Raw genomic sequence first — 14,118 nt, 5'->3', positions numbered from 1 at the left:
GGCATGGGGGGGAGAGGCATGTCGCGTTAACACGGGGCTGATGGAACTCTGTGAACTCGCCATGGTTGAGAAGCAGTGGAACAGATACTGTGAGAGCAACAAGATGGAGCAGAAATCCAGGTTGATTGGGATGAAAAAAGGACCAAATTCAGGGACGCGACATGTTCGAACGTCAGTTCACGGCGTTGGGTGAGGCTCGTGGTTCAAGTTGAAGTTATCAGTGAAACTGCAGTGAAAGGCAGACGCGGTGAATGATATACTGCGTTGCGTGGGCCGATGTCTTCAGCCTGCATGGAACTTCACTGTCCACTGACTCGGAGTCCCAGATATCTGACCGGTCACGGTGGAGAGAAAGAGTCATCAGTGGTCGCAGGCAGAACCATGCCATCAATCAACGACGAGCAACGAGGCAATGCAGTGGCAGGCAGGCAAGAAAGGCATACAAAGAAAAAACACAGGCAGGCAACCAGTACAGTTCCGCCTTGGAGCAGCCAGCGTATCGGGATGCGTCGAATATAAACGGGTCTTTTTAGCTTCAGCTACCTAGGCAATTAGGGTTTCAGGCGCCACCATAGGCCTGCGGCTACCTGGAGCCTGTGGTTGTAGGGGCAGAGGGGCCCGCTACTGTCTGGGGTTTGGGCTCCATAGGCTCCGGACGGCCCCCGGGCCCCTGCCGCCGGGGCCTGCAGCTACGTTGTACATACTAGTACTACCTAACGGACACTAGCAGCCACGCTGTGGGTCTCTTACTCGTGCCTGTTGTTTTAACATGCCGCTTGTTGGTGTTAGCCGGCCGCCAGCCAAAGCGGCAACGATCCCATCATCTTGGACTCCGCTGCACCCGCATCAACCAGTCCTGCCAACGGCCTGGTACTGTATGTACAGTAGCATTACTACTGGCGTTCCAAAGCAACTGGCGAGTCTCAGTGGGCTTGGAAGGCTCATGCCAACAGGCAGAATTGCACATAGACTGCTTCACCGGCTTGCCGATCCTTCTGCTTCTCGAAATCGCCCTCTCGTCACGCCAGTCCCGCTGCTCGATCTCCTCTCAACATAGCATGTGGCTCGAATATCTTCCAAAGCTCCACTCGACTGCAAACATCCACGGACCTTATAATCCCGTCCTTTGATGACCCTGACTTCACTTACAGTCTGGCTCGACAGTCACCGCGCAGGTTCTCAAGAAAGTGCTGGCTGGTTGCGAGAAGAGGAGCGGATAGCGGATCAGTCATGCTCATGCTGCTTTAGCAAAAGTGCCGGCTACAATCAAGGGAAAGGCTATGGTAGCCTCAACATAGACCTGCTCGATGAGTCAATACTTTCTTCAAGAGATCTCGATTGCTTCTCACCTTGACACTATCGCCATCTGCTTTGATCTTGCCCCAGCTGACGGCTTCATCTGGCCTAGCGCCAGCATCACTCCCATCGAATTCCTGTGCGGTGTTGATGTACACCGCACTTTCAGCACCATTCCGCATGAGGCACGCATTAGCAATGTGATGCTTTACCACCCCCCCGCCGAGAATGATCATTCCCGCCCTTTTCGCCCGTACCGCGATTGTATTAATTTTTCGGATGTCCTGTGCAATGTCGATGCCTAGCTGAAGTGGCGAGACTTTGAAGGAATGAAAATATATCATGTCCCCAAGACTTCCGTCCGTTAAAGCGGGACAGAAGACAGGAATGTCGTTCTTGTATGCCCAGTAATACACCGAGGATTCATCGTTAATTTCTTTGCCCAGTCGATGAATGATCTTACTTGGAGTCCAGAGGAACCGATCGCCCGTGCCCTTAAACTCTGCCTCCTGCTCTGCCAATAGTTTGTCAAGGATGGGGATGAGCCAATCCTCAAAAGCACAGTAATTGTTGTTAGGCACGACCAGGTTGCCGATTCGATTCAGCCCCTTTGCTCGCAAGGCAGCGCCCGATGTGGAGAAAGAACCCAGATATGTGGGAGCCAAACACTTGATAAAGTCTTCCTCGACACCGCCCGCAGTCGTCACGATGGCTGACACGTGGCGGTGTTGTACGAGATATCGAAATGTGTCCCGCAAGCCTGAAGAAATCATGTTGGAAGTGTAACCCAAGAAGATGGTCGTTTTCTCCCCCGTTTCGGCATCTTGCCATGATCGCTACAAGTCATCAGAATTGCTCCCCGCCCATGACAACTGGAAGGGTAGGAAATATTTAGTGAACCGACCATGTCATTGATGATACGTATCGCATCTCCAAGCGAACTCGACTGGAACCCTTGTCCCGTTAGCTGGTCGACGAAGTTCGAGATAATATTCCTTTGTTCGGCCGGGAGGGACTGCCAGTCGATGCCCTTGACCTGCTGGGATCCCTGTGGAACAGGCTCCGAAGGGACCAAGACAGCCTCGGTGGCTTTTGCAGGCGGTGCAGCGGCCATGGTTGGTACGTTCTTTCGCTAGACGGTTCAAGTGTCCCGAGAGCAGGCACTCTTTATTCTGTGGATATACCTTTATTCCAATTTAATGCATCGCTACTACAACGTTTGTAGTAGTAATGTAACAAATTTTATGCTTCACTACATAACAACGTCACCCGAGCCTCAAGAAACCTAGGTACCATGGGTACTGCCAGTACGACGAAGCGGGAATTTTAATTTCGATTTTTCGCTGGCCGGCAGCTGCAGTGGGCGGCCGCAGCGTAAATCCAGCGCCCCTGCAGTGGCCGATTTTGGGTTCTGGGGCGTCCCAGTTGCTGCCCGCCAGTCGTTGTCGTCTCCAAGACAATCGGACTCCGCTGGTGGCACCTTGACGCGGCGTCTGCCTCCAGCAAGTTCCGGTCAGCTGGTAAAAGGGACGTAATTACAGCGCCATTTTCGACATGGAAGCGCTGGGTCAGGGCGCAGTCCCCGTACCGTAATAACAGCGAACGCCGCTTGTCGGTCACGCCCAGATCGCACTTCACCGCGCCTAGACCTCCCCGTGCGGCGTGCGTCAAGCAAATCTGATCTGCTACTGGCACGACTTGAACTCAACTCTTCAGCCTCCGAGTCTGCTATTATGGCCTCCTGCTCCTCCATACTACAACTCCTCTCTCTGCACTGCAGTGTTTGTGCAGTGCTACAACTCGAACAGCCACTGGCGGATCGGCGGCTAATTGCCGCTAACCCTTCGAGCGCTTCTGGCCGCCTGGACCTCTCTTTTGATCTTCTTCCTGCCAGTGGTTCACCCATCCTTCTTGATTCTTAATTGTGTCCCCCTGCAATGCAGACCAAGCGAGTCTGCTACATCGCATAACACACTCCCTTCTTCTGTGCGTGTCGCGTCCGTTTGTGGCCCTCGGTTTGGCCATTGCCGTGTGACGTCGAACCAAAAGTGTCTCGCGAGCTTCGCGAAGTGTACGTTTTAGGTACCGATTATCAGCATCGAAAGTTGGCCACGCTCCGAACTTATTACATCTCCTTCCGCCGTCCTCATTGAAGCAGTTTACTGGACTACGTTCATCGCCGGCAACCATCGCAACTGATCGAGCCTTGTCGGTGGTGTTGTGCTGGAAGGGAAATTCTCGGTAGCGGACACGGCCGGCGTCTTGCTCGGAGAACAGACTTTGTATCGCAGCCACAGGTCACCTTTGGACGATAGAGCGCGCCCCGAGCTAGATCGAGGTAAAGGGTCGCGCTGGCCTTTTGGGCTCGCGTCGGGTGTGGCTTTTCGCAGACGGGGTTTTTCCCAACACGCCGCGAGCCGGATCAGATGAAACGTTAAGTTGCAGGAGCAGCAGTACCATCAATCAGTCTGTCTTTCGACACGCGCGGAAACCACCGTGTGCAGTGTGGTGCAGTAGTGGCAGCAAAAAGCGCAGCGTGGCATTTCGGGGATTGACCGGGTTGAAACAATTTGCGCCATCCAAACGAACTCCACAACCGCCTGGGGCTGTTTCATTACTGCAAACCATCCATCATCATTGCTGGCATCGAACTGCAACGGGCCTTCAGTTTTCAAGCCACTTCACGCCAGATCTCTTCGCCCGAGGCATCACGTGATGCCCCAGTCCCGCTCCGGTTAGCGCATATCCTGCTTACCTAACACTTCCATTTCTTTTTTGCTTATGTCGTCGTCGCGGTATCCTCCAGCTCGAGATCGCTCTCCTCCCCGCTATGATCGCAGGTCCTCAGCCACTTACGGCTCCCTAGGTTCCTCCTACAGGGGCCAAGCAGATCTTCAGTCACCATTATCAGACCGAGCCCCTCCACGCGGGCCAAAAGCTGAGTTTGGCGGCGGCCGCGGGAGTGGTGGGAGCTTTCCTTACTCGTTCCCATCTCGCGGTCGTGGTGGAGCTTTCCCGGCTCGAGGGGGTGACACGTGGGACAGGGAGCGTGAACGGGAGCGAGACCGAGAACGGGACCGCGACCGTAATCGAGATGGTCGTCCAGGCCCTCCCTCGTATCGAAACCGTGATGACGACCGAGCTGACTGGCCCCGACGTGACCGCGATTTCGGCACAGTAGAGCGCGCTCCAACCTCTGCGAGGGATGGTGGTCGCCCGTACGCCGGCAGAGACCGGTCTGCTTCTCCCATCCGACCGCGCAAAGACTCGCGTGAGTCCGTTCCCTCCACCTTCAGCCGGCCTCCGGATTCTGCGTCTTCGTATTATAGTCCAGCAGTGCGCGGCGGGCTAGGACGTGGAAGGGGCAGAGGTGACTGGGACAGGGGCAGAGGTCGAAGCTCCTTCGTTGCCGAGCGTGATCGTGACCTGTTTCATCCTCGGAGTCGGTCACGAGAGGGCTGGCGGGATCGTGACTTTGACCGTGGGCGTCCGTTGCCCTCAGATGCTGAACGGCCGGACCGCTACGACCGGCGCGAATACGATCGCAGCAGGGAACGTGACTCGCGAGGACACCATGACCTATGGCCGAGAGAGCAGTCCCCTGGCAAAAGTTCCGTAGGAACAGCCTCTGGGACTGCCGCCACTGCGTCTGCTTCTGCAACCGATCGCATTGGAAAACCAGACGTCGAAATTGCCCGGAGACCATCGGCTGCGCCCACCACTACCAGTTTAGGGCGGGAAGGAAGACGCGATGGTGATCAAATTGATTCTTTTGGAGGTTCTAGGACGGAACCATCTCGACGAGAACCCCCTCAGAGTACGCCACTGCCGACTGCCGTCACTGCTCTCGACTATGGCCCGCCTCCATCTGTGCCATCTCTCGCTACATCTGCGACCGAGAAACCCGCGCCTCCAAAGGCTCAGCCTCCCAAGGTTGAACCAGCAGTTCCAATGCCGTCGTCCAATTTTCAGCCGCCCAGCGGGCCAAAGGCTGCACGGACGTCTATCTCAGCACCGTCAGCCCCGACTCCCAAGGTTGCTCAGCGTGTGGAGCCATGGCCTCGTCCAGACTCTACTTCCCGTCCTCGCCCGAGTCTTTCTTCTTCTGCCAGCAATCTCTCCACAGATGCTCCAGTGCAAAAGGATGACACGCGCCTGGAGCCCAAGCCTCCTACAGCTCCAGCTGCAGCCCGCGTCATGCCGCCAAATGTCCCCTCCGGCCCACGATTGACCACAGCTCCTCCCTACAGACCGAGATTACCTTCGATCGAGCCGGCAGCTCCTGCGGTTATTCCTACCGCCCTCCGGGAATCTGTCAAACCCAGCGTAGCCGACAGCAAAGCCCCCGCGATTCCCACTGGACCCCGTCTGGACAGAGAAGCAGCGAGACCCGTGCCGGGGACAGGGTCAAAAATATGGATCTCCCCCGATTACAAGCCAAAGCCGCCAAGCACACCTGCACCCAACAAGACGTATCAACCGGAAGGGCGTGAGAGGTCAGCCAGCATTCCGACGGGCCCCAGACAGCCGAACACGTTTCCCAATGCCGCAGATAGGGCTGCCGGTACCGGTACATCTGTTCCATCTGCACCCAAGGCGCTGCAGCCCACAAGTCCTCGCGTTGAAGAAGCAAAAGCTACTCCAGTCTCTCCAAAGAAGGAGTCTGTAGAACAACAACAGCCGCCACCCGATGTTGAAATGTCCATGCCTGCTTCAAGCGAGGACGAAGATGAGGCAGAGGACGATGCATTCGACGAAGAGTATTTTGCGAAATCTGAAGAAAAGTTTCGGCAAGAGATGGATCTGCTTGAGGCGCGAAAGCCGCCACCCTTACTGCAAGACGAGACTATAGTGACTCTCCTTGTTAGATTGCAGTTCCTGCAGATGCTCATGAAAGAGACACTGGAAAGTCTTCCTTCACCAGCCGTGGCTGCCAGCAAAGGAGAGGACAGTTCGGCACCTGTGAATGCGTCCACCGGGCTCCCGTCGCCAGGCCATGCTTCTAACGAAGAGCATGTCAAGTCTGATCAGGATGATGACGCGCGGCCTTATCCCAAAGGCAGGCCACTCAAGCAACCGCATATCAACCCCATTCCAACTCCACCTATCGAAGACCTACCGTACCTCAAGGAAGGCCCTCCCGAGAGGGTCGTGTTCGAAGAATCCGACAATGAGGTCGAACATGAAGCCGTTTCCATTCTCCTTCAGCAAGAGTTTGAACGAGCTGCATGGGATTGGAGAAGTGATCTTGAAGACATGCACGCAGAGTTTCGACGGAAGTATCCGCTATGGAAACAGGAGATAGCCCAGCTTGAACATGAGGGCGACCAGCTGGCAAGCCCTGCTCCGGCCTCTCCAGCACCGTCTGCTACGGCTTCGGTTACCCCTTCGCTTACGCACGAGCGAACCCGAGGAGCCCGGAACACTACCGAAGCGGATTTGCAGGCGGCCATTCTGATGTCCCAACAGTCATTGCGAGAAGAAGAGGAAAGAAGAGAACGAGAAGCTGCCTCCAGCTCGCAACCAAATTACGATTTGGAGGCCGTAATTCCTCCTATGTTGAAGCCTGCCGACGTTGAGCTGTCCAAGTTTGAGGAGACGAACGGATTGGTGCCCTTTGAACTCGCATTGGACGTTTTCCGCTTTGTGCCTCCAGAGGACGACTTCACTGAAGAAGAGCAGGCTCTCTTCATTGCAGCATATTGCCAATACCCTAAGAAATGGGGTAAGATCGCAGAGTCTATCCCCGGGCGGACGTATCAAGACTGCATTGTTCATTACTATTTGACCAAAAAACAAGCGCGCTATAAAGACCTCTGGAGACGATCTCAACCGAAGAAGAAGCGCGGTAGGGCCGCGACGAAGCCCCGGTCGACCGCTCTAATGTCAGAGTTGGACTATCGCAACGACCCGGATGCAGCGCCCGTTGCCGTTACCGACAGTGGGAGGCCACGGCGAGCAGCGGCGCCAACATTTGGCGATGCTGCTAGCGAAGCCGACTCCTCGACTCCAGCGCCGCAGTCGAAAAAACTTACTGCCGCCTTGAAGGACGGTAGCGCCGAACCAGCCACGACAAAGCCGACGCGTGGGCGCAAGGCCGGCATCGCCACCAGAAATCGCAGGACAAAGGCTCAGATCCTGGCCGATCAGCAGGCACTACTCCTCCAGGCCTCCGAAGGGCCAGCAGGCAAGCATGCCTCTACTGCAAAGGGAGAAAAGACTAGGACAGTTCTACCCACAGAAACTACGTCCATCAGACAAGACATAGCTCCTGTTCCACAGGTACTACGCCCAGCTGATGTTGGACTACAACAATATCCTGTCTCCGACATGCCGGCTGCCCCGCCAGCTATCCAGCATCCTGCGACATCCCAGGTAACAAGTTATTGGTCGGTTCCTGAGGTACATAAATTCCCGGAGCTTCTAGCATATTTTGGCCACGACTATGCGGCGATAGCAGATTTCATGAAGACCAAGAGCGTCACTATGATCAAGAACTACTTCATGCGACAATTGAACGACGGCAAGGAGGAGTTTGAAAGATTCGCGCAACAAGGTGACCAAATGAGGTTGAGTGGCAATGGCTTGGGACGTCCACCAAGTCCTATTGCCCCTCCCAAACGTCGGTACGAAGCGGCGTCTACGATCGCTCCTGTGGCTCGCCATGTAACACATGCTGAGCAGGCCTTGGTCGACCCGGAACCTGCTGTTTTGGCCAGCAAACAAGGCATCGTTGAGGACTTCCCCCGCAACACGGTGGAAAGAACTGCTACTGGTGAAGTGGTTTCGAAGCCTCGGGTACAGGTGATTGCTGAGACGCCTTTATCTGGTGCTTCTGCAGGAAATCCCGATGAGACATCGAGGTTGACAAATGATCGCGAGTCCCTATATGCTCCGAAGCCCTTGCATGGCCCTAGACCGGGAGTGTTCCAGGAGGAGCACCGCGCTTTTCCAGCACCGCGCCAACCCCTGCGAGTGCCAATGCACGAACCCTCGCCTCAGATACACCCGCAGCGTCCTCCAGACCTGCCTCGCACCGAGTTAAGTCAGCCCGCTCCCATGTCAGCAGTTACGCACCCCATTCTCGGGCAGCGAGAGTCCGCAATTCAACCACTCCAGCGGGCACAAGCTCCTCCAGTCACAATGGCTCAGAGTCTGCAGCCGCACTTGGAACACTATGACCAGCAATCTGTGTTTCGCCCCAGCCATAGCCGCGCCAGTAGCACCGCCACGCCCAGTCAAATGGCTCCGGAACAAGGGCAAGATCTGTCCTCATTCCGACGGCTGGAAAACCAACGTGTTCACTATGGGCCTGGGCCAGCCATCTCCCCAGCATCAGTGTCTACTCCAGTACCTATGTCGTCCCAGCCACTCAGAGCCGACAATGCACAACCTACTTTAGTACCGCACCCTGCGGACCCCCCCAAACCGCCGGGCAAGCGTTCCAATGTGTTTGGTCTGCTCAATGATGACCCTCCGGACCCGCCGCCAAAACGACCAACCCTCGACACAGGCAAGCGACAGTCGATGCTGTCGCCGCAGGTTGCCCCCGTATCTACTCCTCATCCTCAGCTGCAACCATCGCGAGGTCAATCAGTGCCCGACGACCCCAGAACAGTCCGAGGCCCGTACGGACTCAGCGGGGGTCTACAGACTGCTTCCAGTCAACCGGCGCCACCGGAGTATCCTAGTGCATTCTCCGCTACCCCAGGTCCTCCGCCGAGCAATGAGTCATGGATGGACCGGTTCGACCCACGGACCCAAGGTGCACCTAGTGAGCAACGAGGCCATCATCAGTCTCCCGGCCCGGGCCATTATTCGGTCGTGCCGCCTAGAAGCGAGCCAGGTATCATGGCTGTGCGGGGAGAAACTCCGCGGGGACTGGAACGACCTACAGTCGACCATCGACGAACCTTTTTAGGGCAGGTGAATCAAATGCCGCATGCATCATCACCTCCACCGCAGCAGCAGGCCAGCCAACAAGCACCGCAGTATCGTTCAGCTTCCGGGTCTTCACAGCATGCCCGAGTGACATCACTAGGATACTCCAGTGCTCCAGTAGGGAGCCCGAACACTTCAATCAGCCAGCAACAGGTGGCAGCGAACCACCCACAGTCGGCGAGTTCCACGCCGGGTCCCGGAGCGGGCCTTCACCAAAGAGGTCCGACCTCTTTTGACTATCCGCCTCGGTTGACAATACAACAACATATGGCTCAACAGAGCCAGCAAAAGCAGGAGCAACATCGAGACCACGAACGAGAGTACCAACGGCAGCGCCACCTGGATGTGACTCAACGTGAGCGAGATCGTGAGCAGCAACAACAGCAACAACAACAGCAGCAGCAGCAGCAACAACAACAACAACAACACTTGAGGCGGGAGATATACAACGTCGAACAACATCCACCATCAGCAGTGTCTCGACAGAATCAGTTGGGCTCCGCTGCCAATCAGAGCCACATGGCGTTTGCTCAGCGTGAGATACCTCGAACCTTCACGCCGCCCCATGCACACAGTCCCAACCATTCTCAATACCAAGCCCCGGGACCTGGAAGCCTAGCAGGACCAGCAAATCATCCGCACCAGCATCAGCACCAACACCAGCACCAGCAACAACATCAACATCCACACCAGCACCAGCACCAGCACCAGCACCAGCACCAGTATCAGTATCATGTACCAGCTGCGGCGGGCCCTTCTCCTCACCAAGGCCCGGGCGCTGGGCAACCGACCCACCGTTCGCTGCATCATGTCCACCATCAGCAGCAGACTCAGCCGCAGAATCTTCATCCCGGACCAACCGGGCACTTTCGCGGCTTGAGTCAGGGTGGAGAGCCTGGTAGGCGGGAAGAACGACGGTGAAGAGCTGCTAGAAGGTTATGGATGCTCCTTTTGTGACGGTCGGGCGGTCCGACATCCGAACTGGACATATTCCAAAAGCTCAGTGTCAGAGTAGCTGTGTCGGTTGTGAGTTTGTCTATATATTCGTTGACACATGTTACCCGCTTTGTCACGGCTAGCGCTGTCAGTCCAGACTTGGTTTTGCTGTCAATTAGCACATTGTCGTGTGAGATGTACATCAGATAGTTTGTTCCCGTTCTGCAATGAATGGATGTGGCCAGTTGTTCATCTAATGCATGGGCATCCCGTCAGTAGATTGTGACATTTGTATGCATTGCAGGCACCAGTCAACGTAGTCGTGGATATTGATCGACAGGGTGTATACCATACCAGTGGCAGTTTCGCCCTGGCAGTTGTAACCGGAGGATTTATTTATATACTGCTCCTAGTACGTCATTGGCGAGAATCGAGGGCGCCTGATGAACAACTTGAAAGGCAATCAACGAGGCTGGTGCCAACAACACCACGTTAAAACAAACCATCCAACGACTTGATCTTGTAATTCCTTCTCCGTGCCACTGGCAGCTTACGACGCATCTCGCCTCTCCTCAGTGTCCTGTAACGGACTTGCTGTGCGCAGGCATATTCCCCAAGTTGTCTCGCCGCTCTGCTCCAAGATCTGGTCCCACCATTATCATGTGAAGCGCAGGCAATCAATCAACCATCAAACTCGCTCTACGCGCAGCACCTCGACCAGTGGCCCAGCTCACTAAAAGTTTTGTCTATCCAGGACTCGTCTTGAACAATCATGGTCATGCGCAAAACATCCATACCCTATCCTGCGAGTCCTGCCTATGAGCATTCGACAGACCCGCAGCAAAACCTAGTGCCTGACGCGGCCGATATCCCTCCAATTCCTCCACAGAGACACTCTGAGTTCACGAATACACCGGGTCTCCAAGATACACCGAACCCTTGGCTCGATGCTCCCGGACAGCAACTCAGGTCGGATCGGCCGTTGCCTGATATTCTGAAGCCTGGGCCCCCACGGCCGTTGGATAACAATGGAAGCTCTTCACAGGGCCAACCTCTGACGAATATACCACATGTCCTGCGTGCGGGCCAGTCACAAGAGGACACGCCACGGTCTTCGTTGGACAGCCAGAGGTCCAAGGACTTCTGGGAGGAGTCCGACGAGGAGCAGGATAAGGGCAGGAAGAGTCCCGTCCGGCCGCCTGTGGTCGATGCCAATAAGCCATCATTGGCCAACGTAGAGCCCGCCGAAAGATCGCCTGGAATAAAGAGAAAGCCGGTTCATTCGCCTCAAACGTCAGGGTCAAATATCGCCGCTGGTCCCAGTCTCTCCTCGAAAAACCCTTTCAGAAGAGCGTCTCCTCCCGACGTGCAAAACAGCAGTTGGGATGGTAGAGAGTGGGAAAACCAAGAGCAACGATCCTTGAAAGGTAAAGAGCCGGAAAGACCTACTCGACAGGCACCGATAGAAGAGTTTCAAGGGATGAGCATCGGGACTAACAATGCCTCTAATCCGTCCACTTACACTCCCCAACCAGATGGACAAACACCGGCAGAGATTTGGGATGGAGAGAAGCAAGTGGTGGCGCCCCCAATGCCACATGCTCCTCCTCCCCCTCCGCCGGCAGGATCCTTCTCTGGACAACCTCCGCTGATCCCATCCTCGACAGCGAAAGACCACATGGATAATCCCTGGGCTTCGAATCTCAACCTGACGGCTCCAACTCCATCCCCAATCCCTTTCGCGCCCTCACAGAAGCAAGTGTCAAACTACAACGACGACTTACTGGACCGGGAACAGAAAGCCGGTGCTGTCTCATTGGGCGCCGAATTAGAAACCCTACCGAATGCTGCTCAGCCATCGGCGGAGTCGCGTGAGGAGCCCTCGTTGCTAGATGATGAAGACAACGACGTCGGTCCGCCTCTTCCAGCCAGATCAGTCCAGCGAAGTGAGACTGAATATTTCGAACCGCCCGAAGGCCCGCCTCCGCCGAAGCCTCCCCGACCATCACTACGCACGACAATGCCATCCGATGAAGAGGTGGCGCGGATGGTTGAGCAGAGAAACGAGACGTATCAGATCAAACACTTTAACTGGTTCGATCACCAATCTCGGAGACTGCGAAGGTCGGCCATGTTGACCCAGAACAAGAACGGACCCTGTCCTCTCCTTGCTCTGGTCAATGCTTTGATCCTAGGTGCAACCGATGCGTCGCAAGCGGCACTTGATGAGGCATTGCGCTCCCGAGAGCAGGTCTCTCTTGGCCTTATTATCGAGACGTTGATGGATGAACTGTTGTCGCGGGGCGAGCGAGCCATGGGCCAGACTCTTCCGGATGTTGACGAGCTGAACGAATTCCTCATGCGGTTGCGAACCGGGATGAACGCCAATCCACGATTCGTTCCGTCATCAAGTCCACCGCCTAACCTGATGGATGCTGATGATTCCGATCCACAAGAGCCAGCATCGCGGCCGAAACATGGGACTTTTGAAGCAACCCCGGACATGAAGCTCTACGCGGCTTTCTCGGTGCCTTTGATTCATGGCTGGCTTCCCGAACCGGGGTCGGATGCTGCAAGGGCGTTCGTGCGATCTGCTCCTACCTACGAGGATGCTCAAGCGTTACTTTTTGGAGAGGAAGAGTTAGAATACAAGCTCAGCACTCAGGGATTGTCGGAGGCGGAACAAAACATGTGGGCCGACATCAATTCCATCAAGAACTTTTTAAGGACGTATCCTACACAGCTCACTCCTACGGGATTGGAAGCGGTACAGGATTCGATTCGAGGGGGTTCGTTTGCCATTATGTTTCGTAACGATCATTTCAGCACGATATACAAGCATCCGGAAAACGGACAAATCTTCACGCTAATCACCGATGCGGGATATGCGGATCGAGACGAGATTATTTGGGAGAGCCTGGTGGACATCAGTGGCAAAAACAATGAATTCTTTTCTGGCGATTTCATGCCCGTCAGTCATAACGACGGCGGACAGCCTACGGGACATGGGCCTTCGCAGCAGCACTTGTCAGCTCCTCCGGTTTCTGCAGGTGCCGGTCCTCTGTCGCCACAAGAGCAACAGGAACAACATGACGCCGACTTTGCCATGGCTTTACAATTGCAAGAGGAAGAAGAGCAGAGGCAGCGAGCGGAAAGGAACCGACGACGGAGTAGTGCAACTCCGAGTACTCCCAACACAGGAGCTGGTCGTGGTAACAATAACAACACCATCAATCCACGGAGGTCAACGGGAGCCGGAGCGGGAGTCAGCAATATACCTATATCGGTTCAACCACCGGCAGAAGCACGACCAGCTATACCACCGCGAACCTCACACAACAGCGTTACAGCCACTGCCAACACCAGGCCCGGCGTCAACCGTCCAGCCGATGCTCTCGATGACGATGCGCCACCGGCGTATGAAGAAGCAGCCAAAGGTCCGCCATATATCCCTCCGCTGGGGAGTCCATTGCATCCGTCTGCCGAGCCGAGTCCGATGAATTCAAACACCCAGCTCAGTGGGACGATCAGTCGAACGTCAGCTTCGGCCGGCACTGGCGCATCGACGTCGGGACCTGGTTCTTATCCTCCTGCTCATCCTCCTGGCCCTAATGCGGCGGGGGGTATGTTTGGGAGTGGGAGGCGACAGCGGCGGACGAGTGCGTATAATGAGACCATGAACACTCTGGGACAGTATTATAGTCTGGGTCCACAGAGGTTGCAAGGGACAGGATCTCCTTCTTCTTCGTCAAGACCGGGGATGGGGACTGGGATGGGGAATGTGAATGCCGATATGAGGCAAGACAAGGATCGGGACTGTATTGTCATGTGAGCGCAGGACTATTAGGTATTTTTATCTTAATGGTGATGACGACAGGACGGGCGAGAACATGACAGGACTTCTTTTTTTTCCTTTTTTTTCCTTTTCATAATGCTACAGTAGTA

General features: G+C 55.4%; 3 protein-coding genes across 3 annotated transcripts; 2 read left to right on the top strand and 1 right to left on the bottom strand.

Annotated features, from left to right (window-relative positions):
* Window positions 1–1,234: 1,234 nt before the first annotated feature.
* On the bottom strand, window positions 1,235–2,410 carry HMPREF1120_02697 (deoxyhypusine synthase; the record flags this gene model as incomplete). Its single annotated transcript, XM_009156742.1, has 3 exons — window positions 1,235–1,300; window positions 1,350–2,132; window positions 2,201–2,410. 3 exons carry the CDS (start codon window positions 2,408–2,410, stop codon window positions 1,235–1,237), a joined length of 1,059 nt encoding a protein of 352 aa, XP_009154990.1.
* Window positions 2,411–2,951: 541 nt separating this feature from the next.
* Window positions 2,952–10,608, top strand: HMPREF1120_02696 (nuclear receptor co-repressor 2). The gene has a single exon (XM_009156741.1). The coding sequence runs from the start codon at window positions 4,078–4,080 to the stop codon at window positions 10,156–10,158; it is 6,081 nt and encodes a 2,026-aa protein (XP_009154989.1). The 5' UTR covers window positions 2,952–4,077; the 3' UTR covers window positions 10,159–10,608.
* A 16-nt stretch (window positions 10,609–10,624) lies between these two features.
* On the top strand, window positions 10,625–14,085 carry HMPREF1120_02695 (uncharacterized protein). Its single transcript, XM_009156740.1, has one exon. The coding sequence runs from the start codon at window positions 10,946–10,948 to the stop codon at window positions 14,003–14,005; it is 3,060 nt and encodes a 1,019-aa protein (XP_009154988.1). The 5' UTR covers window positions 10,625–10,945; the 3' UTR covers window positions 14,006–14,085.
* Window positions 14,086–14,118: the final 33 nt, after the last annotated feature.

The sequence above is a fragment of the Exophiala dermatitidis genome, assembly GCF_000230625.1.
Source record: "Exophiala dermatitidis NIH/UT8656 unplaced genomic scaffold supercont1.2, whole genome shotgun sequence".
NCBI lineage: Eukaryota > Fungi > Ascomycota > Eurotiomycetes > Chaetothyriales > Herpotrichiellaceae > Exophiala > Exophiala dermatitidis.
Note: the sequence above shows the minus strand (reverse complement) of the source record. Positions and strands in the feature narration are given on the sequence as shown.